The following is a 25,257-nucleotide window of genomic DNA, read 5'->3' on the forward strand; positions in this document are numbered from 1 at the left end:
AATAATTGCAAAAGGCACACATTTGGTGATCTCAACATAGAGATCACATACATATGCTTATACTTTCCTGTCTAATTGCAAATAGATCACACTGACTGTTTAGAGACTTTAACGGGCTTTTAATAGTTCCATTCTGCATACAGATTATTGCACGCCTATTAAACATTTAGGGTTCCGAGGAACGGTAATTAGAAAACGTCATACGGCTATTTTCTGCAAGAGGGCGCTCATGCACAAGACATTCGTGAATGCTTGTACTGCATATTGGAAGAATGTTCAGTTCAGTGTTGTATTGATTTTATTTTTTTATTTTTTTTCATCAGCAGCAGTTGCATCAATTTTTCGTCGGGCTAAAAACATTTAGGTGTAGTGAAATACATTTGAATGTATACAATATAAACAGAACCAACTGACGGTTTTTAATCAATCCCGACACGCCTCTTTCACCTAGTGTTATTATATAAGGAAGCCATTAGCTGTTAGGGTTATGCCTGCGTTCCTGACTAACGCAATGCAAGTACAACTATATAGGCTAAGGCTACGCTATATGATGAGATGTACATTGTAAGCCCGCAACCCCCCTTGCATTTTCAGTAAATTGGTAATTTTGGATGTGACCTAATTGACCATTAATAATATTTAAATGTTTGACGCTTAATAGCGGCTCTTCCTGTTTGAAGGCTCGGATGCATACCTTTCTGACAGTGCCAGTGCCACCAGTTCTTGCAGCATTTCAATCACTACAATATACTCACTGTATGCTGTACTGCTAGAAAAACCCTCAATAGTTTCCTATGTTGATATAGGGCTGCAGTAGCAAAGGGGTTGAATACTTATGCATCTGAGATCAATCTGTTTTTCCTTGTAAATCTTATTTATATTCTGAATGCATTTTTTCAACTTTATCAATGTATAGTAGTTTGTGTAGATTTTACATGTAAAGACTAATTTGAAAGCATCGTGGAGTACTCTCAGGTGCTTGCAAAATGTGAAAACTTTGCAAGAGGGTGAATACTTCTGCAAACCACTGTATATATATGTATATATATATATATATATGTATATATATATATATATAGTGTCTAATAGCATTTGCTTTATTTTACCCTACTACAGCTCAGGTGCAAATGATTTGTTTAAAAGGTCACAAAATTAGTGAAATGGTTTCAGCCTGTGTGTACTCAATGTGGTTTAACGTATAGATAATTTCCCTCAGGTATAGGAAGACTTTCAAGCTGCAGCTCACAGTGATCCTGCAAAGCAACCATGAAGACCAAGGAGCTTTCAAAACAAGTCAGGGATAAAGTGGTAGAGGCACAGAGCAGGAGAAAGGTACAAGAAAATTTCAAAGGGGCACTTAGGATTCTCCAGACAAGCTCAAATCCAGATTTAGAAAAGAATAATAATTCAATAATAGGAGCGCCAGAACCCTGAAGGATTACAAACACTGTACAATAGTAAAGGGCAAGAAAAAATACTTTTGAAGCTGCTAACATTTTAATGATAATGTATATTTTTCCTAAATAAGTCACTGCAGTTTAAACCTTTTGGGGGAATGTAAAGACTAGACAATGGATGAATGGACCCTCGTAAACCAGCACCAAGGAATAATGTGTTAGTATAAACTTAAGCATTATTTGTGGAACAAAGCAGCTGTGGTTCCTGTGATCTGCTGTGAGAGCCTTTACTTTATCTGCTGATCCTGCGTTACAATTATTATCTACATCCTTCCCCTTTACTAACCAACCACTCATTGTGCACACCCAAACCCCACCCTTCCTCCTTTGGCTGCTAGGTTTAGTACCAGTGCTTAAAAGCAATGCATGTGTTCCAATTTGTCATTTCTTGCGAAAGGCTTTCCACAAGCCTGTTGGGGCATGAACTGTAGTGTTTCTTCTGTAGGAAGAAATTATCTTCGTTTTTATGAAGATAATTGATCATTTAAAGAGTTTAGGCTTTTCTAATTGATTTACTTAATTTAGTTATGTATTAAAACAGATTCCTAAACTAGTAGTAAGGGTGCTCCAAAAGGAGATGGTGTAACTGTTGTGACTGCCAGGGTCACTGTAAATGAAAACAGAGCCTCATACTGTACATGCAGACATTAGAAGGAAACACTGGATGACAGCAGTGTAAAAAGCATTCCTTTCTACCGCAGCTTTAAAGGGGTTAGAGCTAGTGAAATAATTCCACATATCTCCACACCCTTCATCTGAATCAATGTAATCTTACATGTCATGTGTTACTGCTCGCTATATCAATGTGTTTATAGCAAACTTGTGTAGAACCCCCAGTATATTCAGTGGTTGTGCTGAAGAAGACAGGCACATATTCAATAGGAAGCTCCAGTTGGAGTGTCACTCAAACAAGTTGTTTGCTTGCCTTACTTTCAGGTAAACCGTTTCCGTTTCACAAAGAAAACAGTGGTGTAATGTGTGATTGATCTAACCCTGATATATATATATATATATATATATATATATATATATATATATATATATATATATATATATATATATATATATATATATTTGTAAGTTGTAGAATTAAAGATGACTAACTGAACAATTATTGAAATAGTCCTAATTTGAATAAAAGGCAAATATCTAATAAAAACAAAACATTGTAATGCTATACTATCTGAACATCTCTTGCAGAATGCTTTTTTGTGCAAATCATCTGGCCAGCAATAATCTGCACAGCATGTTGAACAAGTTCTGACACATGGCAATGAAGCAATGATTCTTAAGGCTGGTGTTTTTATTTTGAGGAAGATAAGACCATGACGCATTTTTTCTTGATGTTCTACTTCAGCAGGAAAACCTGTTCTTGGGCCGGAGGATTTTAGATATTAATAATTACGAGTGCAGTTTGTTTTTTGATGATCCTCTGACTACGTATGTGAAATTCCCTGGCTCTGGAGTACACAAAGGTGGGGCGAGCAGAGCTGAACAGCCACCATCACGATTTAAGTGGAATAGGGAATGCTGTTCAGTATAGACACCGAGGATACTCTAGACAAACTCAGCTCAAAGCCAGGCAGCATTAGAAAAAAATGAAAACTCAATGATTACAAACCATAAAACAGCACAGGAAATGTCAAACAAGCAATACAATTTATACGAAAATATTTTGGTCACTTTAGGCTGAACTAACATGCAGCTTCAGTTTCCCACCTGATCTGAAAATGTATTCTATCCAATTTAAAAAGGGATTGTGTAATGAAAAAAAATATATATATATTCATTTATGTGAACCGCACATCTTATGCTTGAAAAGGTAATTTCCCTACTAACCCCTCACAAGAAGTAAACACTCAAAACAGGTAAGGGTCTGCAGAGTGTTTTTCTCTTTTTAAATTTGTTTTTATTAAGATCTATCCAGCAAAAATTTCTAAAAAGAAATTGGGTACACACAGCCATCTGCCCATTCAAAAAAAGATGGTGGTTTTCATTAAACTTATTTTACATGATTTTTGTCTTAACTGTATAAAAATCAATAAATCCCCCCCCCCCCCCTCCCCCAACCTGGTATTTTCTCACTTTAAAATATCACTAAAATACTGATTTTTTTTTTCAAATTTTTAAAGCCAACCCCCAAATAACTGGAATGCTTCATTATATTATTTTTTTATACTTTTTTTTTTTTTTCCCCAGGCCTCCCTGGAAAAAAAAAACACATCAACCCAAAATAAAATGAGATATGGAGAAAATTAAAACAGTTGCTGGGTAGAACTTCACACATGAAAAGGGGACACAAAGACCAAAGGTTAAAATCTACCATGACCTTCCCTCCTAGGTATCATACAAACTACTACAACCAGAGAGTTTAAAATTGAAGCGTTTCCTGTCCTCGCTGATGTGTATGTTTTTCATGTTTGTTGTCACGGTTTTCAATCCTTCCTCTGGGAATTCCTTCTTTAACCTCAAGCAACCAAGCTGTTTGGCGCTCCTTACTGAAATTCATGCTTTAAAAAAAACAAAATTTGTATTTATAAAATAGTCGATAAAAATATTCCTCTGTTAACAATACTTCATGGAGGTACAGATATTGGACAACAGAGATGGGAGGGCAGACAGAACGTTACTCAGGGTGGGCATCTTTCTCTTCAGAAGCCTTAATGGACACTTCCTGCAAAACAGAACAAGACATGAGTAGATTCTCTGACAAACACCACAACATTGCGCAGCTACTTCTAACAGTTAAAGACCTGAATTTTAATTAAATTGAATTTAACAATCAACAATGCGCATAGAAATGCGTTTCGCGGCCCTAGTTACAAAACTAAGAGTAAAATACAGTAGCTTAAAATTAAATTTTCTTAATTTTTATGATGCTTACTACATTCAGAGTTGTTTTTGCACTTACTCAAACATGGTTTCAAAAGCGAAGTTGCTTTCACTAGATACTGTAGACACAGGTCCCAAATGTGCAGTTTCAAAAGAAAACACGATATCGCAGACATGTATTTCCAATTTAAAACAGGATATATGGTACTACGTACACTGAAAGAAAGGTCTCGGTTTGATTGCCTTCGCTTTCAGGAAATCTTTTGCACTTCCTTTTCCTGGGCCAAAGCATGTCAGTCATTGGGATACGCACCTGTATGGTTATTGACAGGGAAGGCAGCCCAGATAGGGTGGGGACAATTTCACTCTCCAGGTGAAACAATCATGAAAGTAAAAGCAAGGCTTGCAAAGAGAGATTACTTTGTGTAGTACAAGCTATTGTGTTTTAAAATGCAAATACATGTTGGCTAATATAAAAACTATGGAAGTGAGACCTAATTAACGAATATAGGTGCCTGGCATTGAAAATGTACGGAATTAGTCTAACTTCACTATAACAAACCCTTCTTTAACGAGCCAAACAGCAAGAACCTTTTTTTTTCAATGGAAATTAGCCCTATTAGAACAATCACTTTTACAAAATCTAATAAAACAATCTCGGTAGTGACTGACACTGAACTTTCTCCAGTGTGAATGTGTTATTCTCTCAGTGAAAACAAAGACCTTGGTAGGCTAATTCGAAGATAAGACTGATTCATAGATAACCTATTGTAGTGCAAATCAGGTGTGACATATGCAACCGTTGCCATCTTCACACAAACTGCAACCATGGCAACAGGCATGAGGAGGCAACAAGCTTGAAACAGCGTGCATTGAGAAAAGCACGAAAAAAATGAAGCAATCTGCATTGGATATGTTTTTCAAGAGAAAGGGCACGTAATTACTGTATTCAGCAAGGCAGAGTATTTTTTTCATTTCTTAAATATAGTTTAAACGTTAGTCAATGTGAAGTTGTCTTGGAAGAACTACTGTATAAAAGATGTTCAATTCAAATTTGGGCGTTTCTTCATTATTCTGATGCAGCAAATTGCCAAACCCTATTATAGTGAACAACCTGATATAACAAACATTTCTCCAGGTCAAAGGGGGGTTCGTTACAATGAAGTCAGACTGTATTTTGCTACTACTATCACTTTAAGGTGCTTTGGCCGAATTCAGCAGCTGCTCTTCAGTTCGAATTGCCATCCACAGACATACGTAGTGTTGGCTACCTCCTACAGGTCTTTATTTAGCAAGTGCAGCACCACCTAGCAATGCTGTGTATCACCAGTAAAACAACTGGAGGCTTGAGACCAACTGGCAGATCACCTGAGGATGATAAAAAGCCCCTAATTCATGTATCTACATTCACCTCTAAAATTATTGGCAACCTTGATAAAGATGAGCAAAAAAGGCTGTATAAAATAAACAACACAGGTAATGAGCTATGTTGTAATTTTCCAACATGTGGAATATATTGTACATTATTAACGATTCAAGGGAATCAATCAAAATTACACATTTCTCAAATTATACATTTATTTCCAAAAAAAAATTAAGTATCACAATTACTGGCACCCTTGTTTTCAGTACTTTATGCACTCTCTCCTTGCAAGGATAACGGCACCGAGCCTTTTTCTACACTTTTTTTTTTAATGAGATTGGAGAACACATCGAACTGTTCCTCCATACAGAATCTTCCCAGATCCTTGATATCCTTCGGCCAAGTTTCAGCCTCCTGGCACAGGCAACCAGGTTTTTGGCTAAAATGTCCTTGTACTTGGTAGAGTTCATGATGCTGTTGACCTTAACAAAGGCCCCAGGACCAGTGGAAGCAAAACAGCCACATAACATTAAAGATCCACCACCATATTTTACAGTAGGTACGAGGTTCTTTTCTGCATACGCATCCTTCTTTCGATGCTAAACCCACCGCTGGTGCGCATGGCCAAACAGCTCTACTTTCATCTCATCTGACCATAGCACCCGGTTCCAATCCACGTGCCAATGCTGTTTAGCAAACTCCAGGCGCTTACATTTGTTGGTTGCTCTCAAAGGCTTTTTTCTGGCAACCCTTCCAAATAGGCTGTTGGTATGGAGGTGGTGTCTAATTGTAGATTTGGAGACTTGGTGACCCCAAGATGCAACCAAGTTCTGTAATTCTCCAACTGTGGCACTTGGATTCTTCTTTACCTCCCGAACCATCTTCCTCACTGTGCGTGGGGGCAAGATGCACTTGCGTCCTCTACAAAGTGGTATATTTAGGTTTTTAGCTATTTTTTTGTACCCATTGCCTGATTTATGAAGGTCAACAACCATTTGTCTCTTTTCATTTGTGAGTTCTTTGCCTTTCCCCATGGTGATGGATGACAAATGGATTTTACATGCTTGTTACCTCATTTTTATACCCCAGTGAAACAGGAAGCCATGGAAGGCCACAATACAGTTCCTTTAGATTGAGATGTACTTAAAAAAGTAAAATGTTAATGCAGATTTAATTTTGATTTTATTTATAAGAATCTTTAGGGGTGCCAATAATTTTGACACCTATCTTCGAGAAAAAAATATATTACTTGTTAAAAATAAACGTTTTCTCCGAGCAATTGTATTAGTATAAAGAATATAGTTTTCCCATATTTTTGAGCATAAAATATAGCTCATTACCTGTGTTGTTTATTTTATACAGCTTTTTTGCTCATCTTTATCAAGGGTGCCAATAATTTTGGAGGTGATGTATATGGCAGGCAACTAGAAATGAAGAGCAAGGCAGATCCATGTGAAATCACTTCAATATAGACCGTTAAGAAAATGCAATGTCAAGAGAAACAAGCCACCGACAAGAAACATAATAATTACTTCTAACAAAGATTTGCATGACTAATGCAACATTAAAATGCTATTGCAAGAAACCTTTTTCCTTGTTATAAATCACTGAAACCTTAATACACATGTATGTTTAAAAATAGACCCTTAAAATAGTGTGACACAGCAATTATTTCTAAAGGTAAATCTGAAAGAACCATGGGGGTTTGTCTGAACCACAGCTGGACTTTAGAGGGTTTTACAGTACACAGCAATCTGGATGACAGTCAATAGTAAAAAAAACATATATATATAAAAATAAGTGTAATAACCACATTCAAATAAGTTAATAGTTTTCTTACCTCTCCAACAGCTGGCCATTTTGTTTACCAGACTTTCACTTTGGCTTAGGAAAAGCAAGTACTTCCTGCCCCAATACTAGAGATTCACCTCTTGCCTTACAGATAACAGACCCCCAACCCTACACTAGCATTCTGGGTCAGTTGGGGTACAATACAGTCACAGCAAGAAGTCAATGGGCAAAGCAACCCAAGTACTTCCAGTAAATGTAATAGTGCTATGGGTTATGAGAGTCACCCCAGTCAAAGTCTATTGAAACAAAAATGTTACGTGATGACGACCGCTCTGACCCATGGTGTAGTCCTAGAATCTGGCTGCCCATTGTTGTTTTCACCTGCCAAGTCTATCTGTGGTTATTGATATATTGAACATTTTGGGGTACACAATATGCTGTCTTTTGTCGAGTTCAGAATATGGGGTACTTGGAGACACCCTGTTTGCCTTTCTGTTTCTCTGTCCATTGTCACACTAAGTTTATATCTCCAGTAGCGCTACAAAACAAATATTTTATTAGTTGGAGCAAGCTCTCCACAGGTGAGGGTTCTTGATAGAGATTGGGCTAATTTACCATTCCATGTGAAACACGTGAAGAAAAAGCTGTTTAGATTTGTGTGGATTGCTGCTCTGCAGTCTAAGAAAAGCAGCAATCACCACAAATCCATGCATCTGTGTCTTTACTTGAAATGGTAATTTAGCTCAAGCAAAACTAATGACCCTCACCTGACTGTCAGCACTGGATTTCTATGGAGCGCTCGATCTCAATTAAGTCATGGGTTTGTGCAGCACTAATATCTAGGAGAAGTGCTTCTTTAATAGTGATGAAACTTGATCTGGACTTGCTTTAGCACAACCCATTGATAGTATTAGTTAATTACATCATCACATGCGCTTACACTGGATAAAGGCCATGATGATCTACAACAGTGTTTCCCAGCCCTGTTCCTGGAGGCACAGCGTGTCTGCTGGTTTTCGTTCCAACGCAGCGCTCAATTGCTTACTTGAACTCTTCACTGAACTAAAAGTGATTAACTGGGCATTTTCCCGTTATTTTCAAGCTCTTCGTTTGTTGATACAGTTCAATTAAGCAATTGAGCGCTGCGTAGGAACGAGAACCAGCAGGCACGGTGTGCCGCCAGAACGGGGTTGGAAAACACTGTTCTACAATTTATGTCCATCTATGTATCTTGCGGGGAGGAGGCTGTCCAGCCCTGTCTGACCACACCCACCCAGGCTCCTCCCCCTCTACACTGTACCTCTTTGGCTTTGGCGTCTCCATTCTCAGAGTGGTTTTCCTCCTTTGCATCCTCCTGCTGGGTCTCACCTTTCACACCCTTTTTTCCTTTCACTGCTGCCTTCTTGTCTTCCTTTTTATCATTCACAGCCTTTTCTTTCTGCAGGGGACACACTCTGTTAAGCGCTGAAGAACTAACACAAAAAATAATAATCCTGCGCTCGCCCCTCCTTCAGCTAGGGAAGACAAGTGAAGTCTTACTGGTAAACTGGGCCTCATTTAAAACATGCTAAAAATTAAAAATGTTTAGAACAATTCTCATCTTGGAGCAGGGGTGTGCAAACCCAGACCCGGGGCCAAATGTGCCCTTTAAGACTTCTGAATCAGACCCACTGATTTTTTAGCGGACCTCAGTTAGATATAAAATGGCGGCCAGTGCATACTGTGCTAAACTGACACAAATGATGTATGCTGTGTCTGGTTGGTCCAGTGATATAAGCTTGAGAACCAGCTCAGTTTCACTCCTGTGGATAAAGACACCACAGTCTTATAGCTTGTAGGACAGTTTTTTTTTATGTTCTTTTATATTACCAATACCACATTACATAAACATCAATAAACTTAAATTAATCAAGCCCATTTTCTTGTTTAACACTTGATAGTGGATTAGCAATACTCTACAGTGGGGGTCTCAAACCCTGATCCTGGAGAGCTACTGTGGCTGCTGGTTTTAATTTCAACCAATCTCAGTTACTTAGTTGAACCAATTATTGGCTTAATTAGTCAAGATTAACAGGTGTTCCAGATCTTTAGCCACTGATGATGTAAAGACACCTAGAAAACCTGCTGGATAGGACCAGGCTTGGAGTCCCCAGCTCTACAGTAAGGCTAACATATTTTTTTTGTTTGTTTAGTAACTACCTTTTATTGGCATAACTTTATAATTTATCTGTGGTTCTGAGGACTATTTTCCTGCCGCCATACCCTTACTGTATATGCTATGCAGGAAGTCTGAATACTGCTGCACAAGAAGTGAATCTATTGCGTGGTGGCAGGAGAAACTGTTGAAAAATTAACAGTAAAAGGGGCGTGCTAGCTAGTTGGCATATCTGTTGATTCTGCATAGCCACTTCACCTTTGCTGCTGTCTTTTTGGGTTTTGGATCCGGTTTCGGTGCTGTTGGTTTCTAAATTTGAAAAAAAAACAAAAAAACACACACATTTTATCAACATTATATATTATAATTTAAACTTTACACACATCTATATATTCACATTTACAGAACACGTGGTTGATGAAGATAATCTGGGGGGGGGGGACGACACACTCTCAATGTTATGGTATTGTGCAAGCTAGCAAAATGCCCCAAAAGAAAATTTCAGAAAATACAAAATAAACATACAACAGGAAACAACATACTTACAGCAGATAACCTTGCCGACCTCCTCTGTGGCTATGTAAATAAAACAAAATAAGTTAATGACATGCAATAAATTACACATCGGGCTCAACTCAACCGATTCTAAAGCTGTCAAATCCAAACACTGACCTTTAAACAATTAAATAAGGACCTTGTACATGATTTACAAATAGGCTCTTATTCACGTTTGATTTGGATACCCAGTTACAGAAACAGCCCTATTTGAATAGATCTCATCATCATACTACAAATCAGGTGTAGAAAGGTAGTGTACCTCCTTCATTTCCATCGGGCCATTCAAATGTTATGATTTGTCAGACGCAACAATTCAGTTGTTGTTTCTGCCCTCTACGCATGCTCTTGAATTTGAAACAGTGGTTTTCACCCTGGTTTTTCGCACACGTATTGTAGATATAGTACTGTATATTCTGTTACTTTATGCAACAATAAACAATGGTTAATAGAAGTGATGCGCTTTGTGTCCTACAAGTCTAGGATTGTTCTGTGCACCCCCCCAGGGCTGAATGCCCATTGGAGAATGATGTCATAATCTGTTGCCATCACACCACTGAGATTCCACTTCCTGGAGTCCTTGGCCTAGTTTTAAAAGCAGGCTTAATGAAGCGGTATTGTACACACTTTGAACAGTGCCTGTGTTGTGGTAAGCACGTGTTTCACATGGATTTGGAAACAGACAAAAAGGAGGGCCCTAGTATGTATTGAAATTTGCACAAACATTACACCGGCTGACAGTTTCAATGCTGCTGGCCCCCCTCATGATCTACTGTCTGTCAGTGACGGAGGGTTCTCTTGAAGTTGACACAGTAAACCCTAGCCTTTAAACTGCGTACAGAAACCAGGACGAGAACACACAGTTACAAATTAAATGGAGACAGACTTAGGACAGAGAGGACATGTATTTACAAAAAGTGGTGCATGTTGGGAATAGGACACCAAGCCACATTCTTGATGCTGGGTCACTGGGGCTCAATTGGACAAACATTAAAAGCCTCCTCTTACGAAGGGCAACTGAAGGACTGCCCACTTACACAAAAGTATGTACTTCATGTCAGGAGGTGATTTAAATGTGTTGTTAAACCCCTGTACTCAAGCACCACCATATAATCTTCAGATTAAAACATGAATGGCCAAATGCTTATATTTTTTTTAAAAAAAAGGATGTTTTCAGGATGGCATGACAACTAAACAAAACAAAACATACCTCCTCTTTGGCATCACCCTCAGCTACAGCCTGTAGGAGAAAAAAATAAAAGGAGAAACATTTTATTCAGAACAGCTGAATAAACTGGATTTCTGGAAGAACACACTGATGTAACCCCAAGATGAGATCACAAGCATATCAATAAAAACAAGCACTTTTAGGACTGGGAGGCTACAGATGGTTAGTCTTACTCTTAAATAAAGTCTAGACGGACACTGGACATACTATTGCAATACTGGCATGACACATAATGATGGAAGGCTCTGTACAAATACAAAACTAATAACTTAACAGCTGTTCTTCAAATGAAAAAACAAAAGTTAGACACTTTCGGGTGACAGTGTTAAAAAGTGAGAAATATTATTTACAGGTATCTTAACTAATGCATTTGTGTTGTCTCGATTCGCTTTGTGTAATTTTCTGTTTTATTTATCATATCCGGGTGGCATTTTTAATGAAGTTTAAAGCATCCCTGGAGCTCTCAGGATCATGCCCAACCTTCAGGTACATCAGGAATACTGGAGTGTAACCAGCAACCTGTCCCCCCGCAACACGCTTCATCTAGTGGATGGAAGTTATACCAGTAAGAAATATAGCAATTGAAACATAAAAGAAATGTGGCATAAACATACTTTCAATGCATTATTTAGATAGTGAGGATTGGGTACAAGTCATGTTAGAGTGGGTTTATGAGGCTCCTTTGGCATTGGGGTTAGAGACTCACCCTAGTCTTGGTTTCAGTGATGCCGTTCTTAAGGTATAATATTAAAATTACCAGATACAAGGAATTTGCGCAATCAGGACCCTGCCAAATCTATTCCGAACTGAACTGAACGCACCATTACAGCAGGAACACCTAAGCCTGTAGCTTGCTATAATATGTTCATGCAGCTGTGTATACAGGAGGAACTATTTATTTAACAGGGGCCTCGACTGCTCAAACTATACAAAATAATATACTTATTTTAGGGCAGTTTTGAAACAAAACAGGGTGCAGAGTTAGTGTGAGTTTCTAACCATGCTTAGCAGTCATAATACTAATTTTAAAAAAAAACGATCTGGGTTGTTCCAGTACATCGTGTTTTATTCTCTGCTGTTGTGATTTGAAGTTTTGGAACAGTTGCAGAAACGTGCTCTACAATAGATTGTTACACACTAACCTTTCCGCTCAAATCAAGCAAAAGATAAATAAAAGAAATGAAAAGGCCAAAGCAAGTTCAATGGCAGCATGATGGCATGGAGAGAATCTTAATTCTGCAAACCAGTAACTCAATGTTGCGTTTACACTTGTCATAGTTTGATTTACACTTACACCTGTATTGGCCCAAAATTTTGAATGAAGTGCAAAGTTTGCCCCGATGTATTTAGAAAAAGAATTACATAATTAATTAAGGCGTGTGTGTTTTTTTTCCTTTGGAAAACTATATAGGCTATACGTTTTGCTTATTTTCCCGATTTCACTACAGCACATGCATTACAATGTTGCTAATGTCATACAATTTCTATTTGCATGCTAGTGTGGAAGTAGTTTTTTTTTTTCTTTGACTGTTTGGGAAACAATATATTTTCTAAATATTTTACAGTAAAGATCACCGTTGTCATACATTTATCAAGGCAAATACACTGTATTAACACTTTTTTTTCCTTAATAGAGCTGTTCATTTTGGTGGCTGTAAATAGAACGACTATCCTGGTGCAAAAAAAGCACAGATTTGCCGCTTAAACAATCAACAACGACTACAGATACCACAATCCTGCACAAGCAGCCGTTTCTATTGATTTCCATTGCTATAAGCACACCAATCGAAACAACACGACAGAGCAGTGTAGGTACAGTACTAAAAGGCAATGAGTCCCGCCCCTTCCGCCAAGGAGTGAGGGTAAAACAAAACTGCTATTTGTGGTTCGGAGGTATTCTTGAGATAGCCATGATGTCTATCCTTACGCCCCCTGCTGGGTTGAAATAGTTAAAGCGTCACCATCTGGCACCACAGCACAAAAAGGGGGAGACGACAATGGAGGGAAAGCGAAAAATAAAGAAAAACTAAGTCAAACGCAACAAATACATTACATAATAATAAAACAACACATAAAACAGCTCTTATTGTACGGCTTATTCTGCCTGTAAAGATTTCAGTAGAAACTCCGATTAGACCTTGCTTTTACTGCTGTCCTTGCAGTATTTCCACTGGGGCGCTATGGCTGCTGTTTGTAATCCAGCATGGAGACACATAATCGGCAACCTTCGCTTCCACTTCATTGCCAAACGGCAGCAGACACCTGCGTGAAGCACCGTGATCCCATACATATTTTCTCGTAAAAAACGTTTTCAATTTTTTAATAAAAAGCAAATAAGCGCACATATGTACCTGTCCAACACTCGCAAATAATATTAGCATATATGCATATATATATATATATATACTATATATATATATATATAGTATATATATATATAATATATATATATATATATATATATATATGTGTGTGTGTGTGTGTGTATTTGTATGTGTTCTACGAAACTGTCTCCTACTAGAGAATATTTTAGTTTAAATGTATGTATTACTGTTTTTTTTTTTTGTTGTTGTTGTTGTTTTTTTTTTTTTTTAGTTTCTCCCCTTTCTTTTTTAGTGCAGGTAAGCAAATGGCAAAATTAGCGTATATACGTACCTTTCTCTTCGGCATATTTTTGTGCTTTTTTCAAGTTAGAAATAGAGGGGGAATGGTGTTCCTGTGGATTAATTGCAGCTAAATTCTTTTTTTTTTTTTTTTTTTTTTTTTTTCAAACACTAAACACACCAACACTCCAACCAAACTGCTTGAATAAGGACCAGGGGGAAGCGCTCAGGCTTGATTGAGACTCAAGGAGCCAACCAGCGTTAAAATCGAAATCCCGTGGTGGCAATATTGAAATACACACAGATTTGGCTTAGCTGGGTACTAGAAAAGGAAGGATAGCGAAGAGAACGAGAGAACAGCAAGGTGGGGAGTCGGGTGATAGTTTTTCACGGTGTTCTGGTATAGGCAAGGACAGAGAAAAAAAAAAGAAAGCAAGTTTCTTTACAGGAACTGCTGCACATACGTGGCTGCGTCACCCACAAACACATATTCATGTTTCTTTAGTTTGGAAGAGGGGCAAACATGCCAGCCCAACTATGGCGTGGTACGTGTCTGGTTGCTTTTTTTTAGTCTGTAAGTCTCCAAGTGTGTTGATGCTGTGCCAAAAACGAACCTTACATGAAGTCTCGTTTTTTGGCCGTGTCATTTAGCATTACAAAAGAACACTGGATTAGTTAACACCATATCGTGTTTTTTTTTTTTTTTTTTTTCCTAGTTTGAGCAGAAGCAAACCGGGGGTGTGGGGGTGGGGTGGTTAAGAGAAGTTACTGGAAATTACGATTTAAAAAATATTGAATGCAAAGTCTTTAATTGTAATTTAAATTTCAAATACGCTATATACTATACATACATTCAAACTTACATATAAGACCAAAGAAACGCCTACAGTTATATGTGGATTTTTCAAATTTTGCATGCACAAGCTATCTCACTCTGGAATGAATAATTTGTTTTGTAAATTACTGGTTTTGTTTTAAATCATCAAATATATTTTACATATTTTTACATCTAGTATATCTTGTAAAGTAACAATGCAGTCAGACTACCCCCAGTTTGTTTGCATGAGCCTGGTGTAGATCAGTCTGCTCCTCCTGTGAGCACTGCTGCCCTGACTGCAGGATGTACTGGGGGGTAATGTTGCCTCCCTTGCGGTCTCTGCCAGACTGAGGTTTAACTGCACTGCGCTGGCCATTAAGCATCTGCACATCTGAAACCAACTGAACCTCTGCCCAATAAAGCCATTGGTTCCTAAATACCTAAAGATTTTACAAGGCTGGCAGAGAGCTGGATAGAGAACTTGTTTTAACTAAGAATGCTTTAAGAAGCTAGATCCACCATTACGAGGCGCAGCAATAACTACAGTGCATGAGCGTTGTGCCAGCCGACATCATGAAGCACAAGTTTTAAAGTTGGCTCAGACTGAAGTGACTTCCCTTTTTCCTGTGGAGATTCAGTATGTTCTGAGGAAGCCCTTATAACCAAATGTTCTTGTTTTGTCCCCTGGGTTTGCTGTCTCTTTTCTAAACACTGTACATTGCTTTACCTTATTCTGTTTGTGTGCCTGTTGTTGCTCGAAATCCGCCCACAGCAACCTTTGTTTTGATTATATTGTTTTCATCTGAAATACATTTATTTGGACATTTAAAAAAAAAGCATACCTTAGTATTATTGTTTTTATGGTTATCATTTAGGTGATAACTACAAGGCACAGTGTGCAGCAAAGTGTCAATGATTTTATACAAGGGAGGGAGACTCAAAAATACAGTCAATGTGTTCTGTTATATGACAAGTGATTTGATCTTTCCTTATTGTAAGGCCCTGTTTTAAAAAAGCTGACAGCTAAGTACTGCTTTCACATTGAGTTTGACTTCAACTGAATCAGTCAATTTTCTTCTAATAGGAAAAGCATGGATAACACATCTAAAACAAAAAAAGAAGTTACAGCAAAACTAAATGCCTTCAGTTGTTTATTTCTGGTGTGGTGCTCATGCCACTTTGGAAACTATAGTTCAGAAAATCTGATGAAACACCCACAAATCAAAACTGGAGCTTTGTTACAGTTGGGTGTATGTTATTCCTCTCTCCAAGTGTCATATTTGAGATTGATTGTAATAACAGCCAAAGGTATGAAAGAAGGTTATTGAAAGTCTTATGTGATGCTGCAGATGACGGAAATAAGCAGCCATCATTACAGCCCAGCACTTGAGAGCGTTTCATCTGCTACTGTGTTCATGCCTGAGTGGGTGCCAGCACAGGTCCAGCAGCCCTTGCTTTGTTAAACTGCACCTGCCCGATGGGGAAATGAACATTCCACAATACCCTTTACAGAGGTGTCATGAAAAGAATGCCTCTTCTATTGTCCTGTTCTCCCCTCTCTGAACCATCTGCTTCCACAAGCACCTCTCTAGCCACTTCAAGCATGACAGTGGCTCTTTGCTCTGGGTCTACCTTATGATGGCAAAAACTAATTATATGCTGCTACTTTATGTTTTATTTTTTTGAGGTTTCGGGTATTCTGACCCATGCGAAAATTGGCTTTCGGGAATGATGGTGAATCCTTTTCTCTGCAGAATTGGAATAGGAAATCACTGCTATGAAAGCTTGCTTTTTTTTTTTTTTTGAAGTGTATGAAAAACAGCAAACAGCTGTGAAGAGAAAGATCATTCCAATAGGTGCTGGTGTAATGTGTTTTGACAGCCAGGGTTGCTGTGAATGACAACATAGCCATATCTACAGACCTTAAAGAAAAAGCACAGGATTTATTTTTTTAAATATGTGAATTGCCTAGGGTTTGACCTTTGTGAAAATGTACACTATTACAAAAGCAGTTTAAGTAGATGCAGTAGTTTAATAAAGCACTTTCTCTGCCTGACAGTCTGTTCAAGACAATAAGACGCCCACCTTTACTATTTCTAAACTTACAGTAAGTAGCACTGTTGTGTTTAAAAGTTGTGTGTGTATCTACTACCCTCTTGCCCTCATATATGGAACCTACCACAGGAAACCAATCTGTCACACTCATCTTGTTTATATTTCTAACTTTTGGCTGTTGCTAATTCCATCTGCAGTCTACAGTTAAACATTCAGCCACAAATGTCAGAGATTATAAATATGTATCACATTTTTGCATAATGGCCATTTATACATTTGTTTTCTGACAGAAAACAAATGTATAAATGGCCATTATGCAAAAATGTGATACATATTTATAATCTCTGACAATTCATGCAATGCCTTTTGTTCTGCTTAAGTTCATTTTTTCCTTCTGCAGCCAGAAGTTTAAGAACTCCTCCATCAGTGAATTTGAGCTAAATAATATCTGAGACTGACAAGAGTCTGAATTCAAACCAGTTTCATCTCAGGATAATGTCCACTGAAATAAACAGGGCTTCAATATTTCAACTCAAATATTTCAATATTTCATCGTCCCTGTGCCAGTGGTAATTGGAAATGTAGTAACAACTTTTGTAACCAAGCAGATGCCACGCTGCACCACAGACTAACAGAAATTGCTGTGTATGTGCTGATTAAATGTGTCCATAACCTTAAATTCTCAGTCAGGATATGCAGTTAAACTAAATGCAAATATTATGGCCTCCTGTTTTACAAAAACAAAAGACACTGACAAAGACTAATTTTCAAGTTTCCTGAAGAGTAGTAATGTTGTTGTAATTATTTTTGATAACCGCAGTGGTTTTTGCATGCATCTGGATTGGATCCACCCAATGGAAAGTGAAAGCTGTTGCAGGGTTTAGTATCAGAATGGGAGGCTTGTGCTGTTAACTGGGTTTGTGAAGGAACAGCTTGTGGAGGCAGGATTTGCTGGTACAGACCATAATACCAGGGATGTACTAAGTCTAGAAAATTGCACTTTTTTTCTGCATCTACCAAAAACCACCAGTTAAGATAGAGGGATGTCCATGTCACCTGAATATTGGTATCTTCTGAAATATTGTGGAAGGACAATATCCTATTACTCCAAGTGAGGACTTCCATTCCTGCTCAGGTACAATGGCTGTCTGTTGGGTTCCAGTCTGTTGCCTGTCCTTTTCTATTGGTTCTACCTATCTTTCTGACTTTGTCGCTTCTTACATTCCCAAGTGCCAGCTGTGGTCTTCGGTTGGCAGACACTCGCAAGTACCTAAAACACAAGCCAGAGAAGTTGCTGACTGCTTTAGTCGTTATCCCTCACCTGGTCTGGAACCGAGATGTTACCACTGTACCACTTTTGTTCAAAATTTAATGCAGACTTTCCCTGGCTTTCTGTGGGCTGTAAAATCCAGTTTAGCTTTTTTCCTATGCAGTAATAACATTTCTTAGCATGACAATGCGCTATCCTGTAAAGGTCTGAATGAAATGATAAGGGTGAGGGGTGCACATCATTTACATTATAAGGTGTCAAACATAGCCTCTTCACCACTATCTATGAAAACTGCTTTACAAGATGGATTGCTCAAAGGCAACTGTTTTTTTTTTTTGGTCAAGTGAACTTTGGATTACTTTGTATTGGGAGTGCTAGTCTCCTAAATGCTTACTCAGTTTAAACCATCTCAGATAACCCAGAACAAGCACCACTCCGGTTGAGTTTAAAATCAATGCCTACATGTGTACAGCACAAATGTGTATGAAATAGACTAGGAATAAATACTGAATATTAAATCAATTACCTTACAATGTATAGCAACTACTGTAAAAAACACCAAAGCGAACATCTCTATTTTACATGCATATTTCTGATAACATCTAAAAATGTAACTTTTGGACGCTGTTTATATTCTGAACTGTTACCTCCTCTACCCTGTGCATGCATATACAGATCTTTTGTTTTCACAACACTGTACTTGAGATATGAGGCTCAAGAACAGAATCAGATTCCTTCAGCATCAATGGGTGTGAATAAAGAAACAAATGCCTGAGGTTCTTGTAAGTCTCCAGGAGCATTTACACATTGGATAACATCTGTTGTATAAGAGATTGTCCAACTGAGGGAATAAACAGCAATTCTGTAATCTTATATTGACTTTAAAGTTAGGATTAAATTAAAGGTGTACTGTTTTGTGTGATGCTCCTGGAGATCTGACAACGTGCTACAGAAACGTCTACAGAATTTGAAACAATCACACGATACAGAATGAGGAAACTTCCATAGGGTCTTTTTATTAAGATGCATTCAGAGTTAATGTTTAAAAAGATTGGGAACACACAGACACCTTCATATTTAAATAGATGTTAAAACTTTTATTTTAAAAAACTGTTTACCATGATTTAAAAAAAAAAAAATCAGAAGAAAAAAAGACATTGTTATTTTGTTTTTTCTTCCTGCTTAATATTTTCACATCCTGCAAGTTTTTATCAAAATGGTTTATTTTAAACCCGGTTTACAAAGTCAACCCTCACAACTTATCTGGAATGTTTGGTACATCGTTATTTCTCTAAGATTTTTCCCCCATGTAAAAAAAAAACAAAAACACTGAACATGTATGGACAATATTAGGGATGGGGCCATTTTGGAAAGGGCATCTGAGCAACACACTCACATTTCAAATCTACCACTTGTCCTTTCCCTACACCATAGCAAACTGTTACAAACACATTTTATTCTAAAATAAAAAAATGATTAATTTTTATTGTAGATATATTAGATGTACCTCACTGCAATGGTCTTGCTCAGTTAGCTTTGTGCTAAAAACCTGTATTTATAAAATCGTTGATAAAAAATATTCTTCTGTTAACAATACGTCATGAAGGATTGGGGTACCACACAACAGAGATGATGATGATTGGGGGGGGGGGGGGGGTGCTACTCAGACTTGGCTTCCTTGTCTTCCGAGTCTTCAGGAGACTGTGCCTGTGGAGGGAAGCAGAGAGACACATTTAGATAAGGAGCAATGGCAAAGAGAAGTTAACCAGCCACAACAGAAAGCACAGCTCACACAAATAAACTGTAGAGGGGGGACTGAACATTGGTGAAATTTTATACTACTACTGTATCCCTATGGTATTGCAGCGATACTGCTTAAAATGTAGAACTGTCTAGCAGGTCTGACAAGTTTAAAGAGTAAATTACTTCACTTGACCAACTACAATGAGAAAATGAAAGACAACAGTATTGACTCAAGGTGCATGGAACAACAGTGAAGGCTAGACTTGATGCCACACGCTAGTTGATCAATAAGGCTTATCCTCAATACAGGGTACAGAAGACAGCTGTGGCTCTTTACGCTGTCACCAGCTCCATCCACCCACCAGCGCCCCTGCCAGTCCCATTCTACTGCTTTGTTTCTTTGTACCTCGTTAGTTTTGGCATCTCCATTTTCAGAGTGATTCTCCTCGTTTGTGTCTGCCTCTGCCTTCGCTCCCTTCTTCCCTTTCACCGGTGCCTTCTTGTCCTCCTTCTTATCGTTCACAGCTTTCACCTTCTGCGGGAGGGGAAACTTCATTACCAGCTTTAACATCAGATACAGAAAAGCTCTTGTCCCAAGTAAGATTCCGCTCTCCATTGGAACGGCAAGCAGGGTGCCCGGAGTTATTGTATTTAAAATTGAAACATATATGAATTTTCCTGGCTTATGTATATAAGTGTACATCTTTAATGTGGCAATCAAGGCATTACTTTTTAAAATAAATAAATAAATAAATAAAAATTCTGGCAGGTTGGCTGCAAACTGCCACGCAATACTAATTTGAGAGAACCCTTAAATACTTTCTGCAGTTTGATTTGGTTAGTCGATTTGGTTAGTCTTTTCTCAGCAGTAAGTCACGTTGCTGCTTGTGTACACGGGTAGCGACGTCTTTTGAATTTAAGACGCAGGCTATTTCGGAGAAGCAAAAAATCGTTAAAGTACATCTAAAATTCAAATGAATGATATTATATATATATATATATATATATATATATATATATATATATATATATATATATATATATATATATATATGATGAACAAAATGTACTACTTGCTCTTTGATTTCTGCACTTCTGGCCCATCCTACACATTCTACTTAAAAAGGTTGCATATCAGAACAGAGAAAGAAAACATGCAGCAAAACCAGCGACTGGTTACAGTACTGTGAAGGAGAGACAATACAAGAAGCTTCTTGCAGTGAATTTAAAACTCCTACAAGCAATGACTGCTTTTCCAATGTCCATGCAATCTTTACCATAAGGTATGGGCACACAGGACACTCTGGAAGTGCTGTAGTGCAGAGATCATCAAGGACCTATCAGTGCATTTGGTAATTAATAGCTTACAATAAAATACATGTGTGGATCTTTAATAATGGAAACTGTGAGATCTACGATCTAACGGCAAAACATACTGGGCATTCTGAAATGATGATGTCAGCTTGGTGTGTTAAACCTGCTACACTCTGGATCTTGTCCTGCAACACTATACCTTGACACTTATTAAAATTCCAGTGCAAACTTAACAGGTTTTAACTATAATTAATGTCTTTTTGCTCAAATCCTGGTACTGCTGGCAACTGTTTATTGGTCTATTACAGGGTCTACTCGCTACTGTAAAAAACTGCTAATAAATACCTAAGACTTTTATAAACATGTTTTTTATATATTCTTTTGAAATGTATATTGACTATTTTGTGTATTATTATTATTATTATTATTATTATTATTATTATTATTATTATTAATAACCATTGCATATTTTGGAAATTTAGCATTTTATGTTTGTCAATCATTTCTCATAGACCAACATGCCAAAAATTGTCGGCAGCCATTTTGAAAATGAAAGCCACCATTTTAGATAGCAATATACTCATATTGTTTTGACAGAATGTTAATATGAATATTATCTACCAAATTTGAAGTCTACTTTGTAGATCTTTTTTTTTGTTTTGTTTTTCAATAGTTGCTTACAATGAGCGAAAAACCATTAATAAAACAGTAAACATTCACATGCAATGAAACGTGACTGATATAGTTTTGGTAAAAGTTTACAGCTGGACACAATGTTTAAGTACAGTAAACCACTGAAAATGTAGGTCCATTCATTTTTAAAGTCTGGTTAAAGACTATAGGTTGCATTATTAATGTTGTTATTTATTGCATTATTAATTAGTGTTTCAATAGATCTAATGATTGACGGTACTCTTAGTGCAAATTTGAAGTGGCCAAACCTCCACTGACAGAATTCCTTTGTAAGAAAGCAGGGTCAGTAAACTACATCTGCTTCTGCCACACGCGATGCTCAGTGACCAAGGGGATTGATCTCAGTTATAGACAGACTGACAGAGACAGGCAGACAGACAGGTGTACCTTTGCTGGCTTTTTAAGTTTTGGTTCAGGCTTGGGGGGTACTGGTTTCTAAAAGAAAAGAAAAAATCATGATTTGGACAATTAGAAGAAAGTATTACCATAGTAACACCTGGCACACACAATACCGATCAATATACAGACCACACATTGCTCCAGTCCATTGAGTCTCAAATTACAAGACATCGTACCCAAAAGTCACACTGTGAACCGAGCTCAAGGAATGATGGCCATTTTGTAATTTTTTTTTTATTTTTTATTTTTTTAATGCAAGGGTAGATAAAAACAGATTTTCCATTGAAATTCTAATGAGGTCAAAAAAGTTTTGAAGGTTGTATTTACAGTACTAAGCCTTCTAAAACAGTAATTTACATATTGCATTTAAAACCAAAACTGCTGCTATACCACAAAAAAGGTAAAATTATGTCAAAATGGTGACTTCTATTTAATTTGACACAGCACTGGGTCGACCTGTAAATGTGACCTTGGCTGACCAAAATGATGATGGTAATGTTTATTATCATTGTGTGTTTATTTTATAAGTACACATGTCTATTTTAAAGTCATAAAACAAAACAAAAACAAAAAAGAAAGCATTTAATTGCTCCAGGCTTCAGCTGTTTCTAATAGAGCGCTAGACTTTTCAAGAGAGGGGAATAAATGTAATACTCACTGCTGACAGCCTTGCAGATCTCCTCTGAGGCTGTGGAAATTTAACAAACAGCTTAGCTGGGCCAAACAATATCTACACATACCAGACTATAATATCTCTCTATTATTTTTGCTTCACACAACTTGTGCAATAATAATCCCTGGTAAGTTTTCAAATGTTCTTAAAGATCAGGTAAGGCCTATCTTACCGACTTGTATCTAAAACTGTATAAACATTCTTACTGATACTATATGAAATGCATGGCAGATTTACTCATTCCAAGTTTTAATAAAAGCTCGTTCAGCCTTAGTGTTTACTTATAAAGCTCAGTGTCTTACTAAACTCACATAGTAAAACAAGGAGGCAAATTGCTATGCAAGGGGAGTCTTACTTTCTTTCCTGACATGTTGCATTACAACGCGTTTTGAAATTAAATGAAAATACTGTCGACAATCGTTTACAAAAATTTCGTTATAAGGTGTTAGAAGCAAACCTACCTCCTCTTTCACCTCTCCCTCAGTTCCAGCCTGAAAATAAATAAATAAATAAGATTAAACACAGGTAAATCCTTTAACGTTAGATTTTATTTAAGTTTTGCCCATCCATGTGGCTTATTCGTGAAAATCGGTGGTACTTTGGAACTTAGAGAATAAGAAAGAAATTATTATTTAACAAACTACTATTGAATTATAAAGACTTACTATTAACTATTTAAATAGTTAAATATTTAACTATTTAACAAGAGCGCTGAAAGGGGGATGAAAACCTGTAATAAACACTTAATACAGTATTTCAACTTCAAGCTTATGTGGGAAGTCAAGTAGTGTAGGTAGGGCTTCATTCCCCCCACAATGCTTCGCGCCATCTCAGACCTGAATTTAACCAGACCCGTGTCTAGACTAAAGCATTCTGGTACAAAACCAAAAATCAAATGTTCTGCAGTGAGGAGCGATGTGTTGTTTTGTGGTAGTTCAATAGCCGGGTTTGTGTATCAGTAACAGTCAATTAAAAATGATAGACAAAATTGTGTTTTTTTTTCTTTTTCTAATATCCATTGATGTTAATATCGAATGCAATTTATTTATGTTTATTGTTTTCACAACATTCATTTTTCATCAACACGTAGGGTAAAGTCTTTCCTTTTTAAAGCAACATTTTAAACGCACATAAAACGCTATTTCGTGCCATTATTTTCCTTTCGTAAACAGTCCAATATTTAATTCGAAAACAATTATGAAAAAACGCTTCATAAAACACAAAATGTTGAATGGCACCCCGCAAAAGCAAAGCGTACCCAGTACAGTATATATCTGAGATTGTTCTTTTCTCAGTCAGGCTAGATCGTTACCCGTGCGCCACCTGGCGTTTTTAAACAACTACAGCGGCCATCTGCCACCGCAAATACGAACAAAGAAAATGTAATAAAATTACATCTGCAGAGAGCAGAAAACACGCTCGATCGTAAGATAGGAAATAAGTGAACACAGCGCAAAATTTGCGCACTGTCTAGTTTTATACAACAGGACTGTACCTCTATAAAAAACAAAAATGCCTTTGCCTTCAGCGTATCTACCATAACACATTACAGTATCTTGAATCAGACCATGGCTGCCGTGTTTAGATCCAGCATGGAGACTAACCTTCCAAGATACTCAAACGTTTAGTGCTACGCGGCACAGCAAACCCTCATTTTAACGCGTTTCCTATGCAAAACATGCGGGAAAGATGGTTTTTTAAATGCATTTTTATTTTTACAAATCCTTCTTTTTCCCCTGATAAAATTCACAGGTTTTGTATGAATTAAACCACCGATATCTCACGGGCTACATAATACGCTTCTTTGATTTCTAAAAAGAAAAGTGAACCTTCATTTCTTTATTATTTTTTACATACCTTTCTTTTGGGCATGTTGTATTCCTGACTGGCCTCTTAAAAATAAAAGTAAAAACCTGTATTGCAATTGAGTGTTTACTGCATGTAAACTACAAATGCTCCCCTTTACTAAATACAGTTGTAAAAAACACTAGAACATTAAACCCTGTGGTGAATGGGGGAGGGGCGCGGCTAAACGGTGATGGATGTTTCCGTTGACCAATCTGCGGTCTGCACGCTGAGTTGCATAGAGCTGGAATTTCACCACCGGGACTTTTTACGCGCGAAATACTGAATCGTACGGGGTCGAATTAAAGGGATTGAGTTATTACCACTAAGAAAATAGCATCTGTCGTAATTTATATTACACATATGGTTTAGGATGGTGTTAAACTGTCAGGAAACTATATTTATTCAAAATTAAGCTTGTAAGGAAATGGTCGTTGCGATAGCTACAGAATTTTACCGAAAGA

General features: G+C 37.4%; 2 protein-coding genes across 3 annotated transcripts; both read right to left on the reverse strand.

Moving 5' to 3' along the window:
* Window positions 1-2,742: 2,742 nt before the first annotated feature.
* Window positions 2,743-14,159, reverse strand: LOC121318769 (non-histone chromosomal protein HMG-14A-like). The gene is made up of 6 exons (XM_041255803.1): window positions 14,037-14,159; window positions 11,364-11,393; window positions 10,145-10,174; window positions 9,857-9,907; window positions 8,744-8,881; window positions 2,743-4,131 (listed from the first exon to the last, which is right to left on the reverse strand). Exons 1-6 carry the CDS (start codon window positions 14,049-14,051, stop codon window positions 4,084-4,086), a joined length of 312 nt encoding a protein of 103 aa, XP_041111737.1. The 5' UTR covers window positions 14,052-14,159; the 3' UTR covers window positions 2,743-4,083.
* A 4,962-nt stretch (window positions 14,160-19,121) lies between these two features.
* Window positions 19,122-25,257, reverse strand: LOC121318770 (non-histone chromosomal protein HMG-14A-like). Of its 2 annotated transcripts, XM_041255804.1 has the most exons (6): window positions 24,806-25,247; window positions 23,410-23,439; window positions 22,934-22,963; window positions 22,264-22,311; window positions 20,276-20,404; window positions 19,122-19,833 (listed from the first exon to the last, which is right to left on the reverse strand). In XM_041255804.1, the coding sequence occupies exons 1-6, from the start codon at window positions 24,818-24,820 to the stop codon at window positions 19,786-19,788; spliced, it is 300 nt and encodes a 99-aa protein (XP_041111738.1). In that variant the 5' UTR covers window positions 24,821-25,247; the 3' UTR covers window positions 19,122-19,785. The 2 variants fall into 2 exon arrangements, with proteins under 2 accessions (XP_041111738.1, XP_041111739.1); XM_041255805.1 differs by lacking the exon at window positions 22,934-22,963 and having other exon boundaries at window positions 24,806-25,257.

The sequence above is a fragment of the Polyodon spathula genome, chromosome 7, assembly GCF_017654505.1.
Source record: "Polyodon spathula isolate WHYD16114869_AA chromosome 7, ASM1765450v1, whole genome shotgun sequence".
NCBI lineage: Eukaryota > Metazoa > Chordata > Actinopteri > Acipenseriformes > Polyodontidae > Polyodon > Polyodon spathula.

Bases quoted from the DNA above. Each gene is read 5' to 3' on its own strand.
- LOC121318769 (XM_041255803.1), bottom strand. The intron at 10,175-11,363 runs GTATGTTTTGTT...TTATTTACATAG, and splicing joins AGGGTGATGCCAAAGAGGAG to CCACAGAGGAGGTCGGCAAG. The intron at 8,882-9,856 runs GTGAAGTGGCTA...TGTCCCCTGCAG, and splicing joins CCAAAAAGACAGCAGCAAAG to AAAGAAAAGGCTGTGAATGA.
- LOC121318770 (XM_041255804.1), bottom strand. The intron at 22,312-22,933 runs GTGAGTATTACA...CTTTTCTTTTAG, and splicing joins GATCTGCAAGGCTGTCAGCA to AAACCAGTACCCCCCAAGCC. The intron at 19,834-20,275 runs GTACAAAGAAAC...TTCCCTCCACAG, and splicing joins GAGATGCCAAAACTAACGAG to GCACAGTCTCCTGAAGACTC.